We start from the raw sequence: 24,407 nt of genomic DNA, 5'->3' as shown, positions 1-24,407 counted from the left end.
AATTTCTTTCTCCGTTTCTCACCCTGAGTAAAACTTGACGTGGATTTTCTTCTTTTCAGTGCAATTTTAATTAGTGCATGATGCGCTCTGGGTTTTTATGAGCGTAAACAGCTTGAAAAAACAGGGCATGCTAGCTCCGCTACACCAGGGAGCCTCATCCTGTTCAGACTAGAAACTTCACACTGGATTTCTGAAAGCCTTTCTTAAGATGGGTTCATTTCCATGAAGAAATGGTCCGATTTCAAGAAATGGAAATTTTTGAACGTAGGAAAAAAAATTAGTCAGGAAATTCCTGGTTAGGCCGACTTTGGGGCAAGGCTCTGCACAAAGCGGGTGCGGGATGCCAGAGCCCTCCACGGGGAGAGCTCGGGCTTTGGTCCGCATTGCTGAGGGCTGGCAGTGTGTGCATGCACGTGCATGCACACACACATGCAGGCATACACATGTGCATGCACACACATGTGCATGCACACACGCATGCACACACATGCAAATGTGCAGGCACACACACATGCACACACGTGCCCATGCATATGCACAGGTGCACATGGATGCACAGCCGTGCCCATGTGTATGCACACCCGTGCACAGCCATGCCCACGCACACACCTGCCCTGCTCCCATGCCCATGTCCCCCTGCCATGCAGGCACCTCGCCAGCAGCTCCGGGGCTGCCCCCACTGCAGAAGCCCCTCTGCACACATGAGCAGAGGGGAGCAGCCCCCCGAGAGCACAGTGCCCACGTCCCCAGAGCTCCGGGGGGGCCGGGAGCCCTTGCACAGCCTGGGCACCTCCAGCTGTCAGTGCAGGGGCAGAAGCAGAGGGCAGGAGCAGAGCTTAAACAAAAAACTGGGACCCTGGACGGGGCCAATGGACACCGCGCAACAGAGCTTCGCGCGGGCTTGTCTCCAAAAGTGTGGGAATTGCTTGCACCCTGCAAACAGCAAGTGCTGCGGGAGCACCCGGAGCCAGGCAGGCTGTGGGGGAAAGCTGGCTGCCGCCGTCGTGGGGGCGGCAGTGACCCAGCCTTCCCCGCCACATGTGCAGCCCAGAGCCTCTGTAGCTCCACCTCGGAGCGGGCTTGCGTCCTCGCACACGGAGGACACCATGGGAGGGACGGCTCGGGAGAGCCCGGAGGACTGCCGCTTTCTGGACGTAAGTTCGTGGCTTGCTTTGCCACCGTGCAGCTTGTCAGCATGATAAATGTCTGATATGCATGTGTACTCGTCCCTCCTTGAATCATCAGCCAACCTCTGGCTATCACTGTTTTGTCATTGATTAGGCAGAAGCATCCAAGACACGAAAGAAGACCTTCACCAGATACCAGATCTGCGGACTGCTCTTCAGCGTGCTGCTCATTTCTCTTATTCTGATATTTTTTGGTGTCAAATATCTCTGGAACCCAACACCCAGAAAAGTAAGTAAAAACTCTGAACCAGCGTTTCTGAGTGCCGCTTCCCCAGACAGCGCTGTCCCCCCCCGACTCACTGAAACTTTTAACTACAACCCGAAACCCAGGCAACTCTACAAAATGCATTTTCTTAGACCACAAGTATTCATGGGACTTTTAAATATCTTTGTATTATTCATAACTAGCTTTTACTTTATACGGGCTGGTTTTTTTTTCTCTGTCACCGCATTCTTTCCCTAACTGACAATTACAGGGGATGGGAGCTACACCACGAAGAGTTAAAGTTACTCTTATTTCACCGGCAGCAAATTTTATGACAAGTAAGAAAATATTTTCCATTTCATTTCAATTATCTTGCCAGAAACTGGTGGAAAAGTCATTATGCCACCGCATAAAGAGGAGAGAAAGCCAGGACGCAGTGGTGATTGATTGTCACGGATTATATTTCTTACTTTAATGTGTCTGCAATGTGAGGGGACGGTGAGAAGGATTAGCTTTTGGAGGAGCTCCTGCTAACTGGATTGTGCTTGTTTATTCCCAGCTCCCCAGACGGACGCTGCTGTAAGTGCCGAGCGTGCCGGGGGCGGCAGCGGGGCTGCGCATCTCCTGTGCATCTCCGCCCGCTGCTGCCCAGCATCTTGGCAATTCTGCCAAAATCCTTTTTTTTCTTCCCACACCCCAAGAAAATAGCTTAACCTTGAAGCCAACAGCCTGCCCGGTGCTCCCCATTGCTCCCCATCCTACTGAGTTTCCGCACTCATCCAGGAGGCCCTGCTTTGCGCCCTGGTGCTGATGGGTTTTGCCGACTCTCAAGAACATCTCCAAAATTCCCGTGTGCAGCCAAGGCGGCCTCTTTCCCACGGTGGCATCTCCTCTCTCTTCCTTGTCCCACGCCAGAGCCGAGCTAGCCCGGCCAGGCTGCCCTCCCGCCGCGTGGAGGAAGCGCCCCGCTTGCCAGAAACTTTGTCTTCTTATCAGCAAATAGAAATAAATACCCCCAAAAATAAAAGAAAAAGCAATAAAAGCCATATGTGCCTCCAGGCTCCTGCCAAGACGGTTATAAAGTCTCTACTGTTCCTCGAAAAACAGGGTGCGTGCCAGCTGTGGGGGGAAGAGGCTGTTAACCCCCGGAGGGGAGGTTTTCTTCGAGCCGATGGCGCAGAGCCATTGCTGCAGCCTCGGAAGGGTTATCCAGGGCGCTGGTCCTTGGCTCCCGTGGCCTGATGGAGGATGGAGTCCGTCGGTATTTCTGAAAGCCCTTCACAACGCCTGACGGGCGGGCAAGCGAAGCGCAAGGTCGCAGGAGAGCAAAGACGTCCCTGCGGTGGAGCTGCATGCTGATGCTCTGGGCGTCCGGCATCACCACATCTTCTGCAGCCACGGGGCAGCACTTCTCCAGCTGGCACAGGAGTCCTCCGGGAAAAGCAGGGCAGAGGAGGCTGGAAGTTCCTAACGCTCAAAAATATAAACCAAGGGGAATTAAACTCTTTAAAGAACAAAAAGCGCTTTGAGCTCCCTTCACACAACCGGAGAATGGAAAAAATCTTTAAAGAAGACTTGTTCCTCTGAGGGGTGGCCTTGGACACGGCGCTGCCCTCTGCTCAGCAGCATCCACGCCGGCCGGCACCGCCAGCGAGCGAAGGCAATGAGTCAGCTAACAAGGGGTTCGTCACGGCCTCGCAGCGGGACATATTTCAATGATTTGTGAGCCAGTGTCATTTTTAGCCCTATAAAACATCTCACAGCTCTCCAAGCAGCACAGAGCCGGCCAAGCCCAAATGGGTTAGCTGGCCACTGCGCTGGCAAAAGTAATTCTTCGTAAATGGAGAGGCACTCGAAGATAAGGTGCCACCCGGGATCCTAGCCTCCTAGAAACGATTTACGGCACTGTGCTCATTTTGTCAGTCAAAACCGGTGGCCTTCCAGCCATTTTAGGCTTCAGACTATTTTTACCATACCATAAAATCCATTGACAGCCATATATCTTTATAAAAGCCTCCTGCTGACTAACAGGAGCTGCTCATGGCTGCCAAGGTGCCTATCACTCCTCTAACTTCTAAGCAGGGGCAAAGGTACCCAGCAGTTACCGCCTGCACAGCCTGGTCTGCACCCAGGCTTCCTCCAGCGGTTGCAAAATGGGAGATGCTGATGCTGAAAACATTGCTAAGAGGATTTGAACCCCCTGATGGGGAGGGATGTGCAAGAACCAGGGGACTGTGAAAGGGGGTTTAGGTTGGGACTGCAGGCAGAGCCCCTGCCCCTCACCAGCGCATTGCTGCAGGGCCAGGGTGCTCCTTCCCCGGCTCCACAGCCGTGCTGGGGGACGAACAGGGCTTTCCCATCCCTGTGCCTCCATCATCCCCCCCTGCCTTGTGGACTTGAGGGGTTTTGCACAAGCCCTTTACTTCCACATGACACCGTTTGATTAGGAGAAACGAGACTCCCCAAGGCTCGCCAGCTCTCGCCGCGCCAGCAGGATCATTTTTGTGCTTCAAATAGCATCTGCCACTACTCATCCTTTAAGGGTCAGGCATCCGCAGAGACTGGAGGGCTGCCGGGCTGGCTGAGTGCAGCGAGCACCTGCGAGGAGAAGAGGGCTGCTCCCCCCGGCGCTGCTCACCCCGGCTCCCCGTGGGGATGAGTGCTGCCGGGAAGCCGGCTGCTACGCCCCGAAGCTCTTCAGCAGCCGTCAAGGAGGTCTTTGATCCGCAGGCAATCCCTGATCTCCTCCAGGCAAGAGAGAGGCTTTTACCTCTGCCTTTCCAGGAAAAAAAGAAGGCACAGAGATGGAGCAAATGAGCTGAGGAGACAGTGATGGAGCAAGCGAGCCGGGGATGCAGTGATGGAGCAAGTGAGCTGGGGACAGGGGAAAGCAAGGTCCCTTGCACTCAGGACTTCAATCCAGCCTGGGACATAAACAGGCTCGTGCCACAGAAAACACCGGCAAAGCTGAGCCATGGCAAAGCTCCCAGTGGACGTGTGGGATGAGCATCTTCTTCCAGGCTTGACACACATGTCCCCCCACAGCCTGGCCCCATCCTGCCCTTCTTCCCAGCCCCGGTGCCTGGGAGCTGCCTTTCCTTGCGCTGTACAGGCGATCATCCTGGCTCAGGGCTGGGGCGCGGGAAAGCAGCCGGCCCCGTGGCAGGGTACCCAGCACCAGGGGTCAGGCACCCAGCACCAGCCCACTCGCCGGCCTGTGAAATCAGGTGGGGGACTCAGCTGACCCCCGTGGGTTTTTGTCCCGCACAGGTTTACGACATGGAGCACACATTCTTCAGCCACGGTCAGAAGAAGAAGATTGTGATGGAGATCGACCCATTGGCCAGGACAGAGACCTTCAGGAGTGGGAACGGCAGCGAGGAAATCCTGGAGATCCATGACTTCAAAAACGTGAGCGCAGCCGGGTTTGTCCCCAGGAGCCTGCCTGCTGTCTGGCAGCAGGACCGACAGGATCCCTGAGGACACCACAGGGTCGCTGGAGCAAGACCTAGGATGGTCAAGGAGAGCAATGCCCATACGCAGACTCACTAGGGATGTTCTCAGAGGAAAGGAGATGCGTATCTACATAAGCTTCCACCAGTATTTAATAGTGGCGTGGTTCAGTTCCAACAAAATACATCTTAAAAGCAAGACCTAGTTATTGGATTTACCTTTGCAAAGGAACGCCATCATCATAAATCTATCCGAGCCCAGTACATTTGTCTGTCTGGAGAGCATTAAAACCTCATGACAACGTTGTAGGCTCTCTCTGAAACCTAATTAAAATTTGTAGGGAAATACTCTGTGCAGTGACATATGGCAAAATTTTCAGCTAATAGTCTAGCAGGAACTGGGGGCTGAATGTTCATAAAACCGTAACGGTCAGATGCTATTCTGCATATTTTTCTTTATGATAACTAGAGCTCATGATAGTTTTAAGGAGAAGGGGAGCAAAGTAAAATTTTATGACTATCTGCCTTAGAATATTTGTAAAAAGCCCAATTCTCCCAAACCATAAAACGCAATATCCCTTAGGAGAACCTGTTAGTACATCTGAACAGAGTTTGCACAAAAACATCAACAGGAAAAATACAACTAAATCCTCATCCAGCTGTACCCTCCGTACGATGGGGTTATTTATCCTCCCACTTTGCCTTGACTGCTTTTTTGGTGTTTGTTTTGATGCTGTAGGGAATAACTGGCATCTTCTTTGTGGGACTTCAAAAATGTTTCATCAAAACTCAGACTAAAGTCCTACCTGAGACAACAGAGGCCAAGATCCCCGAGCTTGAGGTAGGTGAATAAAACAGGACACCCCTCTGCCCGCGGTGAAACCCACTCCTCTCCCTGGCGTTGGGAGCACGGCCGCCATCCCCACTGCCCTCCCATCCCCTCCAGCCTTCCCAGAGACTCTGCAATAAAGAAATAATGAGTTGTGATCGCTTCATAAAATGATCTTATTTCAGAGGATTGCTTCTAAAAACAAGAAGTGGAAAGAGACAGGATTAGACAGCTGACAGACAAAAACCTCTTGGCACAATACCGGAGATCAAGAACAATAATCCTGTTGTAGTCAAAAAGGTCGCAAGGCAGCTCAGGATTAGCAGGCACCAAAAAGTCAATCAAATTGTTTTCTCCAAGAATTGAGCCTCATGTTCTCAAGCAGAATGAGGCAGACGTAATGCATTTAAAAGAGCAGCCGCATTTAAGAAATGCGATTTGAGAAAGCGCTTGGTGTAGAGCCCTGGGAGGTGGGACACACCGGGCTGGGGCCGCCTCTCTGTCCTGCACGGACCTTCCTACCTCCCACATGCCCGACTGCTTCTTACACCCATTTAGTTTTTGCCCACCGCATCCTGCTGCAAGGAGTCTCACGCTTTGCATGCTGCGCGGAAAGAGCGTTTGACTCCCTATTTTAACACCTCTCTGACAGTGTAACCTGGGGTGATGGCTAAGTCCCTTGAAAGCAGTTGTCCCCTGCCCCATCCCCAAGCCCCCGGCGGTGGCACAGCCCTCCCGCCTCCCCCTTTGCAAGACGAAGGGTGTTAGCAGATTGAATCCCCCCCAAGGAAGCCATTACAGATAAAATGCCAGCAGGACACATGTTTGAAATGAAGCGTGGGCAGAAACATTTCCCTGAATCATGACCCAAATTTCCAGACACCGATTCTTTGATTATGCCATAAGAAGCTAATAGATCTTTTCAGCTACCGTCGTAAAAGGGCTATGGCTTCCCAGTCTTTAGCAGAACATTGCCCCAGGTAGAGAGCTGAAACGTAAAACCCAATGAGATAAATGTAGATTTAAAAACTAGTCATGTCTTCCCCGAGCCCGCGCGCTGCCAGGTCCTTCAGGCAGCACCTCCCCAACCCCATGGTTTTCACCAGAGACTCCGAAAATCACTCAGACTGGGTCAGGTTGTGTTAGCTCTTTCCTAAGACTTCCCAGAGCCATAAGGAAAAACTCTATAAAAGAGAAATACAGCTCCAGACGCCTTCTGGAGAGAAAAATGCCATTTGCCAAGTTGCTCTATGGGCTACCACCACCAACATACACAACGTTGCCTTGGCAGATAGCTCAGCACAAACCCATCCAATAATCTTTATATATCTCCCTCCCTAAGCGCCTGCCAAAACACACCATGGACTAATGCAACGGCAGAGACATGTAGTATAAATTACAGAATAAGGCAGTGCAAAGAATTTCTGTGAGGAATAAATTAAAGTGTTCGATCACAAAATCGGTAGCAGAAGGAGAGAGGAATTAAGTAGTAAGAGCAAAGCAGAGAGGAGATGTTTTAATCTTGAGTTTTAAATGAGCTGGGGCGCTCCAGAAGGCTCTTCCAGATGGTGGGGACTGCACAGGAGAAGGCTCTTGAAGCATGATGAACGGAGGGAGGAGAGAGCTGGGTGGTGTTGGCTGAGAGCGGGCAGGAAAGACAAGGCTCATGATGGGTCTCCCTCCGTGAGGATCAGTGCGGTTGCATGTGCACCCCGATCCTGGGGCTAAGGCAGACAAAGTCAAGCTGCTCGCTTGGAGGAGAAAGCTGCCTCGAGGTAAGCCAAGGGGAGGAGAAGCAGCCAGCAGTGGGGAGAGGGTGTCTCACCACACCGGGGTGAAATCTCGCTTTTCTTCCAGGGAGAAGAAATCACGACCACCTACTTTGAGCAGTCTGTGGTCTGGGTGCCTGGGGAAAAGCCCATTCAGAACAAGGAGTTTCTGAAAAGCTCCAAAATTTTTGACATCTGCAGAAACGTGACCATCTACTGGATCCACCCCACGCCAATAGCAGGTACAAGGAGCCATCTCCTCCCCAAAATGCTCATGAGCCCCCTCACTGGGAGCATCCCTGCCACCCATCCGTGTCCCCTCTGCCATTTGCCTGGTGCAACGCAGAGGGAACCCATTTCTGCAGCTTCATTGTACATCTCGGACATAAACGCAACATTGGCCCCAACCATGAGAGAACACGGCCAATGTAATTGCAGGGGCTGAAGTTTCTCTCTGCAAAGCGCTTGTCTCTGCCAGCTCCCCACCGCCCTGCGCTTTGCAGAGCGGCCACCCTCCTCATAACAAGGCAAAAAAACCCAAAACCCTTTATACCTGCAAAGAAGCCAGCGCTGCTGGAAACTGGGACGCCTAAATTCTCATCACCGCATGAACATCAGAGCATGAGCAGACATCAGCATCTAAATCACACAACAGGGTTGCCACCTCCAGCTGCTCGCTACACAGCCCTCGCAGAGGTTGCGGCCTCTGAGATCCGCCAGTGTAATTACGCGCTATCTCTAACCCACTTCTATCCGAATGAGATAGTTTAAAATCCCCTACCGAGAAAACTCCCTCCCCTCTGCAGCTGCAGAGGCGCATCTCATCCCCCACGGGTACCAGTCAGCTCACAGCCATCGATGGTCCTGGGAGCAAGCGGGCACCAGAGATCCCCGATGCAAAGGGAGGCTGCTGTCCTTGGCTGCTGTCCCCTTTCTGCTTGCTCGGTCCCTGCTGTTAAATCCTGCTGCAGAAAAAATTAATGTCGCTGTGGGTCTTACCTAAGCCACCAACAGGTGCTGTAGCTGGGTATAATCTGCCCTAAATCACATTGCTTTGCTGGGGCTCCACAAATCCCACCCCACAGCAGCAGAGCCCAGCACGAGGACATGCTTCCCTGCACGCACAGCCCAGTGCAGGGGATGCTAACACCACCCACAGGTACCCAGCACCCATGAGCATGGGGAAGGGATGGGCCATGTCTTCTCTACCCTCTCCTTCTGCCAAATTACCTCCTACAGCCCTTTAGCCCAGGCCTGAGAAGAGCAGGAGGCAACGCAGTACAGCTGGTTTGCTGGTGGGGCTGCTCAGGTTGGAGCCATTTCCTCCTCTTCTTGTACCAGGGCACCAAATTTTGGTATAGACATTAATGCCTGTTGCTGTGTTTGTCCCCCTGCTCCCTGGTTATTCACAACAATGTTTGGGCTCTTCTTGTAGCTCCTGAGCTGGCTGACCTTGAAGGGGCAGAAGAAGAAGACCCTGAGCTGCTCGTGGACAACCAGAGCTGGTTGGATGGGGGGAGCGAACACGAGGTGAAGAATGCACAGCCGGGGCCCAAGCGCCGGGCACGGCAGCTCACTGAGGAGGACCTGCCTGTCAACGACTACGTGAGTGCAGGGGATTGCACCCTGGGGTGTCCTGGCCCTGGTCCTGGGGTGTCCTGGTTGTGCTCCTGGGGTGTTCTGGCCATGTTCCTAGGGTGACCTGTCCATGTTCCTTGGGGGTTCTGTCCATGCTCCTGGGGTGTCCTGGCCGTGCTCCTTGGGATGTACTGTCCATGCTTCTGGATTGCCCTGTCCGTGCTCCTGGGGTGCCCTGGCCACGCTCCCAGGGTGCCCAGGCCACACGTCCCCCTTTCTGCACTGACGCTGGCTCTTCCTGGCAGTCGGAGAATGGGCTGGAGTTCCATCCCTTGTGGGACGAGCAAGGCTACTGCTGTGCCCAGTGCCGCCGCGCCAACCGCTACTGCCGGCGGGTCTGCGAGCCCCTCCTGGGCTACTACCCCTACCCCTACTGCTACCAGGGCGGGAGGGTCATCTGCCGGATCATCATGCCTTGCAACTGGTGGATCGCGCGGATGCTGGGCAGGGTTTAGCACTCGCTGCACAGCACCCAGCGCTTGGGTGCTGCCCCATGCCCGCCTGCGGCGTCGCCACCCGTCTGGATACATCCTGATGTAGCCGACACGCAGGTTGTTACCTGCTTGATTGCTGGTGAGCGTGCGAGCCTGAGCCACGACACCCTCACCAAGCGCATGCCGCCTGTCCCCCCACCGCATCCTGTGCTGCTCCCGTGGGGCTGGGGGAGGCTGTGCTCGAGTGCATCGTCGCCATGCTGAGCAAGAGGCAAACAATAAACGTCTTGTATGAGCGATTGCAAAGAAAATGGAAAGTCGTTTAGTCTCAGTCTGTGATGCTTAATGGGTCTGAGAAGTGATCTAATTGCTTGGTTGCCTTGTCACGAGCATCCATAACTCAGGTACCGGGACTGCCGGCGCTCGCCTCGCTGGGAACGTGCAGAGGTCCCTAATTTGCTCCCCAACTGCACTGGTAGTTGTTCAGCACATCCCAACCCTCTGTTCAGGCATGCTCTGATGTGTTCGGTAGTTGCTAGTGACAGCTCAGGGGTGGCACCAGTCCCCTTGGGAGCCATGTGCAGCATGGCAGCGTGCAGGCAAGGTGGAGGCAGGAGCGGGCACAAGGAGCCCCCGGGGAACTGAGCAGCCAGAGCCAGAGGAAGCAGTGGCGCAGAGGACCACAAGTGCCATCAGCTGTCCCCAGCCTTGTGACCAACAAACAGGCAAAACCCAAGCTGCAGGAGGCAAAAAAAAACCCTTGACACTGCAGCTGCCCTGAGCAGGACACTGCCTGCAGCAGTGCTGAGGGCTAACGGCCAAAGTCCCTGTGCACTCCCCATGCAGCCTTCCTCTGCTCACGGCCTCGGTGCTCATGCCAGACCCCAGGTTCCAGCTTTCATCCCAGAGAGCCAGCTGCTGCCAAGGAGCTTTGACATCCCACAGGTGTCACCGGGCAAAACCCCCTTGGTGTCACTGAGGGTGACCCGCTGCCTTGGCCGGGGCTTTCCAGAAAAACACCTGGACGGAGGAGCCTGCCCAGCTATGCGTACAGAGGAGGGAGTAGGGGGTCAGGCTCTGCTCACCGCCACCATGCCAGGTGCAGGCTGTGGTGTCCCTGGAGCTGCCAGGCCCTCCGCACATCCCTGCAGCTCCCATGGGGACGTGAGCACGTTGTAAGAGCAGTTCCCTCCATCCCCGTTCACGGCTGCGCTGAACAGCATGGTTAAAACGCTGGGAGCTGCCAGGAGCACAGTGCAGCAGAGCTCCCCGCACGGTGTCCCAAGGGACACCAACCAGCCTTGGGGACACCAGCATTTCTCACAAGTCCCCCGAGACATTTATCCCCCTGAGAGGGGACATCCAAATGCGGTGGGGATGTGTGAAACCCGCCTGGCCACAGCTGCTGCAGGAAACTGAAGCCCTGGGGCCAGCCAGCGGTGCTCGTGTCCCAGCTCGGTGGGTCCAGCCGGGTCACCAAGGTGCATCCAATGCCTTTGCCAGGACAGCAGTATCACAAGTTTGCCTGGCATCTCCCCCGGCACGTGCCTGTACCTCCAGGATGTCACTGATGTCGCTCCAAATTAAAGCAAGGTGTCTACATAAGCACTGTTTAACTAGATACGATCTGCACCCTCTGATGGCCGCACTGCCTGTCACTGGCCGTGGGGACGAGCAGGCTGGACCAGCCTCTGCGCTCCCCGGGCCGGCACAGCTGGGCAGTGCTGATTTTTCTGCAGCAGCTCGGAAACCTCCGGGCTCCCCATGCCACCCTCCGCCGGCACCATCCCCGCCCGGCATCGCCTCCGCCGCCCGCCCCGGGAAGGATGCTGCCTGCGGAGGCGGGGGCGCAGACCAGCGCGGGGTTGCTTCCCTCTGTGCAGTCTTTCTAATGAGGATGGGTTTATCCAAACCTGGCCCTGCTTCTCACGTGTTCCTCCCCTGTCTCCATCCATCCGCTAATTGCCATCAGCTGATCTCCCCAACCCAGTTTCCGTGCTCTGACGCACTCTGCCTCGCCATCCCGACACAGGACAGCCGAGCGCTGACAGCAGGCTGATTTACTCACCCAGGTTAAACGCCAACATAAGGATTTCGGGTGTTCCCCTTCAGGTTCCTCCCTCAGGAGCGAGGCTGCTCCGTGCTGGGTCATTTGCCACACCACGGGGCGGTTTGGCTGGGGCAGCTCACCCAGCACCAGAGCAGCACTTGCCAGAGGGCTGACACTGACGAAGGGCCACCACTCCTACCCACGGCTTAACTGCTCCTTTTACGCCTGCCTTCTCCCCAGGAGCAGGACAGGCAGCCCCGGCAGCCGGACGGCTGCTCCGAGCCACAGCCCTTGTGAGTTCAGTCCTCGAGACCTGAAAATTGCCCAGGCTCAGCAGAGGGGAGCTTCACCACACCACTGCGGCATCAGCCTCACTAAGGCAAAGGCTTGCTGACGAAACAGCCCAAAGATGAGCCGTACCAAACGAACACAAAAGCTGAAATCCACGTTTCTCGCCCCGGGGAGAGGCTGGGGACGCAGGCAGCTCCAGCAGTGCTGCCCTGCCCTTTGCTCCAAGCCAGCGGCCGGCAGAGGATGCACACGTTTGCACGGGGCTGAACTCATCCGCCCTGCTCCTGGGCTGGGCTGCTCCAGGCCTTCTGCTTCAGCACTGTTACACAACCACTGTTATGAAGAAAATTCAATTACAGAAGTTATTTTGAAGCACAAGTGCACCAGCGAGCATCAGAGAAACGCAAGCTGCGATGGTCCAGAGGTTACCGGCTGGCCCGGGGCGAGCGGACTGCCTCCCGGGGCGGGTTGCTGCTCTTTGCAGCAACTCGAGCAGAGGAATTTCCAGGAGATGAAAAGAAAAGCCAGAGCGGTTTCATAGAGTAAAATATCTTAATATTTATTGTGTTTCAGGACAAAAGAGTTCTACTCGATACACAAAACGAGTTAAAGCAGCATATAATACTGACAATCAAGTCACAGCTGACTCGGTGCAAGGACACCTACTAAGGTAAAGGCACCAGGAGCTACATCACCAAACCTTGCTACAGCTTACAAAGAATCACTACAGCCTGTACTTAAAAAAGTACAACTATAAAAAAGTATATAAAACCCAGGGCAGGGATGTGAGAGAGCTTGGCAACAAGCCGAGACCTTGCTGAGCCAAGGGCTTCAGGCAGGCAGGGCCATGTTTTAACGGGGCAACAGCCCCATCTCGAGAGCAACCGCGTCCAGAGAGCGAGGGGACGTCGAGGGGCTGCTGGAGATGAGGGGAAGCATCGTTTTGCCGACGGAGACACCGAAGACGAGCGCTGGGAGTCCCGCACGGCCGCCGGCATGGTCGGTTCGGCACGGCACTCGAGCGCGCCGTCAAGGAAAGAGCTGGGGCCTGCGGTGCCCTGGGGAGCGCGCTTGCTGTAACCACCGCAGCTACACTAATTATCCCACGCGGTGGCACAGCAGAGTAGTGTTAGGACAAGTCCCTGAGCGCACCAGGACAGCTGCTGCACTCGTTTCTATGAGCTAGTTGAGAAGAAGATCAGTCAGTTCAAAGCAAGATTTCACGAAGCGGCATCCAGAGAAAAACTGGAGGTGGCAGCATCCTCCCCGGCTGTGGAGAGCATGCCCTGCAATGCACAAGACAAAGCATTAACAGACAAGGCTGGATTTATACACAGCTTCAAATAATGTAGCAGACACGGTCTCGAGGGTGCCCTCTATCCACATGTGCCCCCGAAAGTGGTACCCGCTGCCGTGCCGGAGGTCCCCAGGGGGAACCAGGCAGCAGCCAGGGATGCAGAGGCAGCCCACCGAGCTTACAGCGCTGGACAGACATACCCAGCCACAGCCACAGCATGCCGGCGGCCAGCTACACCATCTCGTACTGATTGTTCGTGATGTACTGGGACAGGCAGCAGGCGAGAATGATGCCAACCAACTGAAAAAGAGAAAAAAAACCTCACACATCAGAGGTATCCCAAACCAGGATGTGGCACTTTAGAGGAAAAGCCTGACAAATTGCCCCAGAGCATCAGTTTTATAAAACCCAAAGATGAACAGCAGGATTTACAAACCACAACACGGGCTGCTGCGCCCTGCTTCGGAGTAACTGAGAGAGGGTGAAGCAAAGGATCCTGGCGGGCATCAGCCAAACAAGCTCCTCACAAGAGATGCTCCACGTCCCGTCCTCTTAGATTTTGCTTCATGAAGCAACTACTGTTTTATGGTAATTTCAGAGATTACACGGATATCAGGAGCGTCACAGCCAATTACACAGAGAACAGCAGCCACCTCTCCCTGTTGCAAGGACAGTGGGGAAGCAAGGTTGCTGGTTTTGCATCAGCATCTGAAGGACACGCTACTGTTATCACAACGTGGCCTCCCAGCCCCTGCGCAGACATTTAGGGCCAGATCCTGCAGGAGTTTGACCTACAACAGTGAAGTCAGAGGCACGTTTACATGATGGGTCCCTGCCAGCCGCACAACACAGCAAGGCTTGCTGAAAGAGCGATAAAAGCCAGGAACCGGTTACAATTCCCAAGCCTGGCATCAGCCGAGGTAATTTCGCGGCTGGGAGTGTGCAGCTCACCGTTTGTGTATCGGTCACGTCCCGGTGACCCCACAGCGAGCACAGCCCAACTGAGGAGGAGATTGGGGAGAGCAGCTGGGCACAGCAGAGCGGCTCCGGCTCTTGGGCTCTCCTGACTGCAACCGAAAGCACTTGGTAGCAGAAGCTGCAGCCAGGGGCTGCTGGCTCCCGCCTCTCCCCCAGTTCAGCACATCCATTACGGGAAACGCGTGGTGACACGCTCATTACAGGAGAAATATCTTGGTGGGGTTCCTTCTCCCCGTGCTGGTGCGGTCAGCTGGTGGTTCCGGGGGGCAGAGCCTTGAAGCTCATGCCACAGCCTTTGTGTGCCGGATCAAGGAGAGGGCGAATTCAAGCCCCTCCAAAGTCAAGGCCAGCTGAGCTCGCTCTGCAGCTGCTCAGTGCCAAGAGCCCAGCAAGCTTCCACAAACCAGCTAAAGAAGGGCCGGCTGCGCATCCTGCAGCTCCCACTGCAGTGCATCGGAAAACCCTCGGCACCTCGGGAAACCCCAGCGCGGCGTCAGCGTGCCCAACACCCAGCGTGCCGGAGCTGGGGGCTGGGGCCTCTCGCTTCCTGCCGGGATAAAGCCTGCCGGAGCAGGGGCCAGCGAGCGCGCCGCGGCTGCGGCTCCTGCAGGAAGCATCCTGCAGGATAAAATAAAGAAGAGGTTGGGGAGCGGGAGGGAGAGGAAGCAATTGCAGGGTAAGGCGGCGTACGGGGCGCAAGCCGCCAGCACAAGTGGTGCCCAACGGGCGCTCATGGGGACCCAGCCATGCAGAAGCAGCCCTGGGTTTAAGAGACTGGAGACAGCACAGTGGCGAGATTAAATCCAAGCGGAATCTGCAGAACAGCTGCTCCTCCATGGCTGAAACAGGCCGTGCCTTTTGTACACACACCAGACTTTGCAAGAAATTAAATACCTCCGGAGACACGCTAGCTTCACTCTGCACTCCTGTGCCGGCCAACAAGGGAGAGTTACCTGGAAGCACGCGATGCCAAAGGAAATTCCAGCCACAATGCTCATTTTTGACTCCATCGTTGACGTTACCAGGAAAAAACAACCCTGCAGAGGATGGAAAGCGAGCATGCGGGTCCAATGCTTTTCACCCCTCCGGCAGCTCCAGGGGAACATGCTCCCGCGCGGGCAGCCGAGGGCTTCTGGCTGCCACCCTCCTGCCTGACCTCGGGAAAGTCATTTCCCTATCAGCACTGCGCGGACCGCGGACCGCCTCCCAGCCCCGCCGTGTTATCAAGGGGAGCGCTGCCCGGAGCGTTGGGTTGCGCAAGGTGACTCATCAGGGGAACGTCCCTTGCATCACCGGGCCGTCCCTGCTGGATGAGGTCACCCGCCCTCACCGCTGGGTCAGGATTTTGCACGGCTGTCAAGAGACGTCAGCGCTGCCGAAACTAACTTTACCAGGAAATTATACCTCCTTATTCACCTGTTCTCCCAAACACACAGCCCTGAGCACAAACACTTGGGTCTAGCTGGTCCCTGACCTCCAAGGAAGGAGCGGGGGGAACCCCAGACATGAGGGAGGGCTCGTTCCTCCATGCCCTTCCCCTGCCTCCAACCCAGGGGAGTCTCCGGGCCACAGGGTGTCTGCATCGAGAGAGCAGTTCTCCTTTCGAGCCTCCCAGGGAAGGGCAAGCCCTTCTCCACCCACCCAGCTCTGCCCTCCCCACCTCTAGGACTGGCAGGGGGATTTTTCTGAACTTAACTTACATCCACAAACACTTTCAGCTTGGCTTTGCTCAGGTCTTTCAGATCCTCCTCCAAGCAGTCGTCCTGGCTCTTGCAGCAGCTCTGGGGGATGCCCCTCTGGGTGAAGTACTCGGTCCTCTCCCAGTCCGAGTAGTTCTGCACCCCACAGCAGTGCAGCTGGAGGGGGAAGCACGTTTGGGGAGCATGGCCACACCAGGGTACTGACCCCCAGTCCTACCACAACTCCCACAGCTCCCCTACCCTCACCTCTCTGGGAAATGCCCCCATCTCAGCCAGCATCTCCTCCCAAACTCAAAAGCCCATCGTGCAAAAGGGCCCCCAGCACCGCGACGGGGATGCTGATACCGCAGGGGGTCCCAGGGGACGCCCCGGGGCAAGGCGAGCGTACCCACCCGCCGCCGTCCAGACACCACCCCGGGGCACTCACGGTTCTCTGGATGGTGTCGACGGCCTCGCTGTGCCGATCCGCGGTCACGTTGTAGTCCCTCAAGGCCAGGTTGAGGTTACTCTCAAAGTTTGTCTTAATCTGCAAGAGAGAGGTCTCTGCAGCGGTGCCGTCCCCTCCCGTGCTTCGGGACCCGCGGCCCCGCATTAGTCACCTCTTGGCGACGGCAGGAATGACTCCGGCCGTGGCCAGCTGACATTCCCCTGGCCACCCAGGCAATTAAACGCTGTATTAAAGGGCAGGCTGGGATGTGCTGTGGCGGCAGGGATGCTGCGTGTAATAACAAGGACCTGTGTGGTGCCAACTCCCCCCAAGCAGGCTGCTCCGCGGCGCCGGAACCCTCAGAGGAGCTTTAATTACGGAAATTATTGCAGAAGATAGACCAAAGCCAGAAATTAAAGTCCAGGGCTACTTTGCCTGTTCTGGCAGAGGGGCAGTGTGCTGGGCAGACCCTGCACCCAGCCTCGTCCTTATGGGGACCTTATGGGTCCTTACGGGGACCAAGCTGCTCTTCGGGCCATTTTAACCCCATTTTAGCTAAACTACGCACCGCTCCCAGCAGCACCTCTGTCCCTCCAGAGACATCTGCAACTACACTCAGGTTAAAACCAGGATCAAACTCGCTCTGCAGCATCGGGAGACAGCAGCGGCCGCCCAGACTCACCTCATGCCTGAAGACGAACCCCACGACGGCAGCCACCAGGACGATGAGGAAGATGAGGGACAGGAGCATGGCGTACTGCGGGCAGAAAGGGCGGGATGGGACGGGTAGGATGGGATGGGGTAGGGTGGGATGAGATGGGGTAGGATGGGATGGGATGGATGGGACGGGACGGGGTTGGGATGGGACAGGGAAGGATGGGACATGTTGGGATGCGTCAGGAGAGGTCGGGATGGGTCAGGAGGGGACAGGACCCCGTCCCGCCCCGTCCAGGGCCACCCACCAGCTTGAGCATCCAGGTGCTGCCGCGGCAGGTGGCGAAGCAGCCGAAGGTGCCCAGGAGGACGACGACGGTGCCGGCGCCCACCAGGACGAAGGGGACGTTGGTGGCCTTCTCGTCCAGCAGGGAGAAGTAGACGGCCAGGCTCACCTTGCCCCAGACGCCCACGGCCAGCAGCACGATGCCCGACACCTGGGGAGAGGGGAAAGCCGCCGTGGCTCGCGACTGTCGCGACAGGGCGGCGCGGCCGCGACATGTCGGGGGGGTAGGGCGGGGCGGGGCGTCCGCGGCCCGGCGCTCACCCAGAAGACGAAGGTGTAGGTGAGCAGGACGCTCTTGAGGCAGGTGATCACCGGCTTCGTCTGCAGCCGCCGCGACGGGGACGCCATGGCCGACACGGGCCCTCTCCTGCCGGGACGGGTCCCGCCGCGCCGCGCCGAGCCCCGCCCCGCCCCCGGCCGGGCCCCGCCCCGCCCCGCCCCGCCGGAGGCGCCCGAGCGGCGGCGGAGGTTGCCGAGCGCTCACGGAAATGGACGAGAGCGCCCGAAGGCGCCCCGATCCTCCCCAGGGGGGGCGCCCGCTGCCCGCACCGTGCCGCCCGCTGCCCGCACCGTGCGACCCCCTGCCCGCACCGTGCCGCCTGCCTGCACCGTGACACCTCCTGCCCGCACCGCGACACCTCCTGCCTTCACTGTGCCACCCCCTGCCTGTACTGTGCCACCTCTTGACCGCACCGTGCCACCCAGTCCCTGCCCTCCGGCCCCAGCAGCTGGCAACGCAGCCCCAGCCCCAGCGTGCCCCCCCGGTGCCTGCCCAGGTGTCCCCCAGCAGAGCAGGGACCAGCCGGGGCAGCCACCCTGCGCCCCAGCACACGGCACGGCCACCATGCTGGCAAGCGACAGCCTTCCTGCCCACCGTGGGCTGAGCACCCCGTCCCCTCCTCGGGGATGGCCCCGGGCTGCGGGGGGCTGCGGGCTCCCCACACCCTGCAGCAGGCAGCCCCGCACAGCGGCCTCCTGGCAGCCCTCTCCTGCTCAGGACAGCTGTGTTATTAATTAGCGCGCTTACCGGCCTGGCCACCACATAATTAGTGCATTCAGGCAGCCTGTCCTCCCCCTCCGCCCCGTGCCAGCTCTCCTACCTGTCCATGCCAGGCTCGTCCCTCGTCTCCCCTCACCCATGCGGTTCCGTGCTCCAGAGCCAAAATCCCCGGGTGGCTCGGGCTTCTGCCTCGCCTCCCACCCGACCCCGTGGGACGCGGGGCGGCGGGTCCTAACGAACGCGCTTCATTACCTCTGCCTCGCGGGGGCTGAACTTCAGCTGGAAAACAGACCCCAGCTGGAATCACTTGCCTCCAGACCCGTTTTGGAGCCTGCTGTCTGCAGCGAGGTCTCTCCCTCCCTCCTGGCAGGGTCCTGGCTCCTGTGGTTTTGTCCTCAGTCCCTCAGGAGCCCCGTTCGCAGAGCCCGGCAGGGCTGGCACAGGCTCAGCTACGCTCCCTCCTCTGTCAAAATAGACTCCTGGCTCTTCTGCTTGCGAAGAGAAAAATCTGACAACCTTTTAAAGCCTCGGAGAAGCAGGAGGTGCATTGGAAAACGGGCGATCCTGGGATTTATTATTTTTGACAATCTCATCATTTTGGGCCTGACTCACGGCTTTTGAATGTTTGGGACGGGCAGCAGGAGGGAAAAGTAGGTTTGCTCAGCACAGGCAGCAAGGACGGGCAGGAGGGTCAGGCGTCTGTGCAGTGACAAGGCGACGGAGGGGGCCGCCGTCCTGTTTCCAGCCCCTCTCCATCCTCATCGGGGCTCGCGGCTGCCCCCGGACCCAGCACGGGAGGCGGGCTGGCCGGCCCCTGGCCCCCCGGCATGGCACAGGAGGCAGCCCCCGTGCTGCTGGTTGTCCTCGCCAAGCTGGTGTCATCCACGTGGCACGAAGGTGAGAGCCGGGGCGTGCGGGCGCAGCGGGGCTCCCCGGGGACGGCAGCCGGCAGGGTCCCGCTCCCCTCAGGGGGCTCGCGGTGGGGAGGGAGGGAGAGGTGCCCTGGTACGGCAATGCCGGGGAGAGCATCGGGGCCTGCGGGGTATGGGGGGCCTGCGGGGGTGTGCTGCAGGGTACAGGGTGCTGGGAGGCATCCAGAGAGGAGCAGAAAACCAGCCTCTCCATCACGCCCCTGCCTGCAGGATCGCAGCTTTCCCGCTGACTCCCTGCTCCCGCGGGGGCCATCAGCCGGCAGATGTTTGCCGGGACAGAGCGCTCAGATCCAACCCCTGCTGCAGCCAGGCAGCTGGGTCAAGGATCAAAAGCTCTTGCCCTGTTTGGGGGGGTTTCCTCCTTCCCTGCTCCCGTCCCCATCCCCTTGCCACGCTGCCAGCATGGCTGGCTGGGGATGCTCCTGCCCGGTGCAGCTGGGGCTGCGAGCTGGCCCCAGGTGAGAAGGAAAAGGCAGCGCCTGCACAAAAAGGGAACATCGCAATTTAATGGCACATCTGCCTGCGGGGATACAGCACACCCCGACCCCGGGGCCCCGGCGGGGGGCTCAGCAGCTCCCCTGGGAAGCAGCCCTGCTCGCCGGGTCACCAACACATCCCCACCACCGGCCCCACAGATGCCAGCCCTGCGCTCGCCTGGGGCCCTTCCGCTCCCTAAGGCAGCCGTGGCAGCATGGGAAGGGCATTGGGATAAAAGGCTTTGTGGAAAGGAGTGGGCGACTTAACGGAGCTTGTGGGAAGCGGTGGGGAGTTGCTCTGTAGTAAAGTTCATGTTGGAAAGATTTGTAATGGAGTTTCCTCCCCGTGACGGCGGGGCTGCTGCTTGGATTGGCCTCAGCGGATATCCCCTTCCCAAAACCCGGAGCAGGGGCAAGGGGAGATGGGTACAGCTGCGCAGGGCTGCCGCTTCGCCCAGGGTCCCTTCCTGGGCTGAGCATCCCCGCCATGCCGGAGCAGGGACTGCGGTGGGGTGGGCTGGCGGCGAGGAGGGGGCAGCGCTGGCGGGGCCGGCGGAAACACGGCGGAAACGTGAGCTCAGTGCTGGGGAATGCCGTGGCCGGCCGAGGCGCCGAGGGGCCACGGGGAAGGGCGCCAGCCCTCTCCCCCTGCACGGCTCCCTCCCTGCCTGCTGGTCCCTTGCCCACGGGGACACGGTGCGGGCCAGAGGGTGGCCCACAAGGGTGGCACAAGGCTGTCCTTCCCCCGACCATGGGGCCAGGGGCCCCTCTGCACAGCATGGATGGCAGGGGGCCAGCAGCTCCGGCCAAGCCCCTCCAGCACCGTCCCTCCAGCAGCTTCATCCCTCCCTGGCGTGCAAACGAGGGGCTGCACCCCCACCAGCCCCCTGGCCGGGCGGCGTGCATCTCCTTGCCTTGGCCAGGGGCTCCGCTGGGATGGGCAGGAGAGGGCAGCTTTCTTCCGTCCCTTGGGACGCTCGGTGGCAGGGATGGTGCCATGGGAGCTGGTGGAAGAACTTCCCGGCAGTGCGAAGCCGGGGGTCAGTGCCAGCCCACTGCGCCAGCTCCTGTTTCCTGCCATAACCGCGGCTGCTCCTGACACTGTTTAGTCTGCGGGCTGGTGCCAGCACACACCATGTTGCTGGGGACTGGACTTGCTGTCTGCCCGGCTTAACCCTTGACAGCAGCCCCAAGGATGGCAGGACAGAGCCTGCCCGGGGATGGAATCGCTTGCTGGGAGTTGTGGGATTTTTCGGTGCTGGAGGGTGCAGCTGCCTGGGGAGGCATTGTCGCCTGGGTGCTGCTGCGGCCACAAACCATCACACAACCCCCTTGTCTCTCCCCTCCTCCCCAGGGTCCGGCTACTACACCGCTGAGAGCCACACCAATGAAGTGTACATGGAAGAAGCCCCCCCGGAGCCTGCCCTGGACTACCACCGAGGTAATGGCACCCGAGCCATCCCTCAGGTCCTTGTGGGAAAACCAAGGCATGGCAGGGCCAGGTGCCCCCTCACCTTCCTTCTCTCCCCCAGTACCCCAGTGGTGTGCCACGCTCAACATCCACCGGGGAGAGGCCACCTGCTACTCGCCCCGGGGGGGCTCCTACCGCAGCAGCCTGGGGACACGCTGCGAGCTGAGCTGCGCCCGCGGGTACCGGCTGGTGGGGCCCAGCGCCGTCCAGTGCCTGCCCAGTCGCCACTGGTCCGGGATGGCGTACTGCCGACGTGAGTATGCCCTGGCCATAGGCTTGCCGGCATCCCTGTGGGCACCTGCGGCGGCCAGCCCTGGGTGCTCTGCCCACTAGCATGGCCAGGCAGCCACTTCCCTCCCCTCTTTGCTCTCTCCGTCCCAGAAATCCGGTGCCACGTGCTGCCAGCGGTGCTGCGGGGCTCCTACGTGTGCTCGGCCGGCGTGCAGATGGATTCCCGCTGCGACTACACCTGCCTGCCCGGCTACCAGCTGGAGGGTGACCGGAGCCGCATCTGCATGGAGGACGGGCGCTGGAGCGGGAGCGAGCCAATCTGTGTAGGTAAATTCTCACCCTACCGTCCTCCCAGCCCCACGCTGCTGGGGCGGGCACACAAGAGCAGGCCAGCCTTCATCCCTGGGGTGCCTGCAGGTATCACCCCCACACCTGTCCCAGGCATTGCTGGGTGCCAGCTCCTGCACCTCCCAGCCCTGGGACTCCTGTCCCTGCTGCCCCCCGAGGTGCCATTAGCCCCGAAGCACGGGCTGCTGCAGGGCGCGTTGGTCAGGGCACTCTGCTGGCGTTACAGCAGATCTTGCTGGCTTCGGGGTGCCCGGGCTGTGCACAGCATCCCTGGGGTCACTGAGCACCGGGGCTGGTGCCCAGCTCCCGCAGGTTCCCCCACTCCCTCTCCTCCCTGTGGGCAGATATGGAGCCTCCCAAGATCCGCTGCCCGGACTCCCGGGAGCGGATAGCCGAGCCAGGCAAGCTGACCGCCACCGTCTACTGGGACCCTCCCCGTGTGAAGGACTCCGCCGACGGCATCATCAAGAGGTGAGGGCAGAGGCGCTGCGGGCACGGCCAGCGAGGGCTGGGGGCCCCCTGGGTGCCCCCTCCCGGGCCCTGACAAAGAAACCTGTCTGCTGGGTGCAGGGTGATGCTGCGGGGCCCAGAGCCCGGTTCTGAATTCCCCGAAGGAGAGCATGTGATCCGCTACACCGCCCATGACCAGGCATACAACCGAGCCAGCTGCAAGTTCAGCATCCGCGTCCAAGGTGAAGTGGGCTCCCCTGGGGCTGCTGGCTGCCTCCCCCGTGCTCCGGGCTCCGCGCCCCACGGCCGGGGCTGTGCCACATCACCCCCAGCCCTCACCCAGCCTCCCTCTTCACAGTGAGGCGCTGCCCTGTCCTGAAGCCTCCGCAGAACGGCTACCTCTCCTGCACCTCCGACGGCAACAACTACGGTGCTACCTGCGAGTACCTGTGCGACGGGGGCTACGAGCGCCAGGGCACCTCCCTGCGGGTCTGCCAGTCCACCCAGCAGTGGACGGGCTCCCAGCCCCTTTGTGCACGTAAGTGGCCCGGGGCAGGGGAGGACTTGCCCACAGCGATGCCCAGGGGGATGCTGCCCGGCAGGGCAAAGGGGTGGGGATGGGATGGTGGGGTGCAGAACGGCATGCCCCCATGCACTTGCCTCTCGCCCCAGCCATGCAGATCAACACAGCTGTGAACTCGGCTGCCAGCCTGCTTGATCAGTTCCACGAGAAACGCCGCCTCCTCATCATCTCAGCCCCCGATCCCTCTAACCGCTACTACAAGATGCAGATCTCCATGCTGCAGGTGAGGAAACCCTCCCGCTGCCCCCCTTCCCATACCCCTCCAGCACCCTCTCACTGTCCCCCCTCTCCACAGCAAGCTGCCTGCGGACTGGACCTGCGTCATGTCACCACCGTCGAGCTGGTGGGGCAGCCCCCACACGAGGTGGGACGCATCCGGGAGCACCAGCTATCCCTCGGCATCATCGAGGAGCTCAGGTAGGAAGACTATTGGCGCCTGTGGGAAGGGAGTGGGGACAGGGACACCTCCAGGGATAGCAAGGCACGAGGTCGCAGCTGGGTTCACAGGCTGCTGCACTGGAGGGGCTTGTGCAATGTGGGGACAGCCCCAGCAAGTCCAAATACAGCGTCCCCAGACCTTCCCAGAGCTCACAGCCCCGAGGGAGAGATGGGAGCTACCACCCCAGGAGGACCGGAGCTGGGCTGCGTGGGGTGGACAGGCTCAGCCCCAACCCACAGCCCCCACAGCCCTGACCGCAGCTCCCCCCTGCACCCTCAGGCAGTTCCTGCACCTCACCCGCTCCCACTTCAACGCGGTGCTGCTGGACAAGGCGGGTGCCGACCGCGAGCGCTACATCTCCCCCATCAGCCCCGATGAGCTCTTCGTCTTCATCGACACCTACTTGCTGAGCGAGCGGGAGGCGGCGCGGCGGGCGCAGAGCGGGGACCCCTGCGAGTGAGGCAGCGCCGGGGAGACCCCCCCTCTGCCACTGCTGGCCTCAGGGGACGGACACTTTCCTTTCTGCTTTTCTAGTCGCCCACCATAGAGGAGGACCAGGGTGCCAAGGACCTCCAGGGGAAGGGGAGCTCCTCTCTGGCTGCTCTGGCACAGAGAAGCGAGTAGGGACAGGGATGGGGGCCATGTCCCGGTAGCGTCCCCACTGTCCAGCAGCCAGGAGCAGCCTCCGGCTGCGGGGCAGGATCGCTCAGTCCAGCCAGGACCACGGCGGGAGACACCGGAGTGCCTCTGCTCAAATCCCAGGGCAGGGGGGAGACAGGGAGCCAGACACTGGACTGCCAGAGCAGAGCAGAGCAGACAGGGAAGGCAGCGCAGGCAGGGCGACAGCCTCTAATGCAGCAGCTTCACCCTCCCCGCGGCCATCCTCACCCCATGCACAACCTGAACCCTCTCCCTTGTCACCTGGGGTCAGCCCTGCCGGGCCGGCGCTGCTGCCAGGGCCCTGCCAGCAAGCCTTCAGTAAAAGCAAACAGCCCCACGCTCAGCAAAGCCAATAGCGGCCAGCCAGCGCGGAGCCCACCCCAAGGGCTTGCCATCCCCACCCTACCCCTCGCTTCCCCTTCCACCAGCCATGGGGCAACCCTTCCTGGGAACTGTTTTGGCAGTAGAATATTAACTCAAAATAAATAAATTTGTATAAAAGTCAGTGCTGGCAGAAGGTGTCTCACAGGGAGGCCTGGTAAACGAATCCTTCCTGGGGG

The 24,407-nt window shown here is 59.1% G+C and overlaps 3 protein-coding genes across 3 annotated transcripts; 2 read left to right on the top strand and 1 right to left on the bottom strand.

The window, feature by feature from the left end:
- The first annotated feature begins 1,105 nt into the window (after positions 1-1,105).
- On the top strand, positions 1,106-9,644 carry TNMD (tenomodulin). The gene is made up of 7 exons (XM_009465270.2): positions 1,106-1,154; positions 1,282-1,416; positions 4,663-4,803; positions 5,584-5,685; positions 7,531-7,684; positions 8,878-9,047; positions 9,326-9,644. Exons 1-7 carry the CDS (start codon positions 1,107-1,109, stop codon positions 9,533-9,535), a joined length of 960 nt encoding a protein of 319 aa, XP_009463545.2. The 5' UTR covers position 1,106; the 3' UTR covers positions 9,536-9,644.
- Positions 9,645-12,388: 2,744 nt separating this feature from the next.
- Positions 12,389-17,676, bottom strand: TSPAN6 (tetraspanin 6). Its single transcript, XM_087748132.1, has 8 exons — positions 17,519-17,676; positions 17,220-17,408; positions 16,940-17,014; positions 16,258-16,356; positions 15,831-15,986; positions 15,084-15,167; positions 13,353-13,452; positions 12,389-13,141 (listed from the first exon to the last, which is right to left on the bottom strand). Exons 1-7 carry the CDS (start codon positions 17,603-17,605, stop codon positions 13,384-13,386), a joined length of 759 nt encoding a protein of 252 aa, XP_087604258.1. The 5' UTR covers positions 17,606-17,676; the 3' UTR covers positions 12,389-13,141; positions 13,353-13,383.
- Positions 17,677-18,055: 379 nt separating this feature from the next.
- Positions 18,056-24,282, top strand: SRPX2 (sushi repeat containing protein X-linked 2). Its single transcript, XM_087748131.1, has 10 exons — positions 18,056-19,154; positions 21,020-21,106; positions 21,198-21,389; positions 21,518-21,694; positions 22,060-22,186; positions 22,286-22,407; positions 22,524-22,703; positions 22,838-22,971; positions 23,044-23,165; positions 23,467-24,282. The coding sequence occupies exons 1-10, from the start codon at positions 19,085-19,087 to the stop codon at positions 23,645-23,647; spliced, it is 1,392 nt and encodes a 463-aa protein (XP_087604257.1). The 5' UTR covers positions 18,056-19,084; the 3' UTR covers positions 23,648-24,282.
- The last annotated feature ends 125 nt before the right edge of the window (positions 24,283-24,407 follow it).

This window comes from Nipponia nippon, unplaced genomic scaffold (assembly GCF_047370975.1).
Source record: "Nipponia nippon isolate SJK-2023a ecotype South Korea unplaced genomic scaffold, ASM4737097v1 scaffold_12, whole genome shotgun sequence".
NCBI lineage: Eukaryota > Metazoa > Chordata > Aves > Pelecaniformes > Threskiornithidae > Nipponia > Nipponia nippon.
The sequence above is the reverse complement of the archived record's forward strand: the minus strand, read 5'-3'. Positions and strand labels throughout refer to the sequence as shown.

Excerpts from the sequence above, each read along its gene's own strand:
- TNMD (XM_009465270.2), top strand. The coding sequence starts at position 1,107 with ATGGGAGGGACGGCTCGGGAGAGCCCGGAGGACTGCCGCTTTCTGGAC. Across the intron at positions 4,804-5,583 it reads AGATCCATGACTTCAAAAAC|GGAATAACTGGCATCTTCTT; the intron begins GTGAGCGCAGCC and ends TTGATGCTGTAG. Across the intron at positions 5,686-7,530 it reads CCAAGATCCCCGAGCTTGAG|GGAGAAGAAATCACGACCAC; the intron begins GTAGGTGAATAA and ends CTTTTCTTCCAG.
- TSPAN6 (XM_087748132.1), bottom strand. The coding sequence starts at position 17,605 with ATGGCGTCCCCGTCGCGGCGGCTGCAGACGAAGCCGGTGATCACCTGC. Across the intron at positions 15,987-16,257 it reads TCGACACCATCCAGAGAACC|CTGCACTGCTGTGGGGTGCA; the intron begins GTGAGTGCCCCG and ends TTCCCCCTCCAG. Across the intron at positions 13,453-15,083 it reads TTGGCATCGCGTGCTTCCAG|TTGGTTGGCATCATTCTCGC; the intron begins GTAACTCTCCCT and ends TCTCTTTTTCAG.
- SRPX2 (XM_087748131.1), top strand. The coding sequence starts at position 19,085 with ATGGCACAGGAGGCAGCCCCCGTGCTGCTGGTTGTCCTCGCCAAGCTG. Across the intron at positions 21,390-21,517 it reads CGGGATGGCGTACTGCCGAC|AAATCCGGTGCCACGTGCTG; the intron begins GTGAGTATGCCC and ends TCTCCGTCCCAG. Across the intron at positions 23,166-23,466 it reads GGCATCATCGAGGAGCTCAG|GCAGTTCCTGCACCTCACCC; the intron begins GTAGGAAGACTA and ends CTGCACCCTCAG.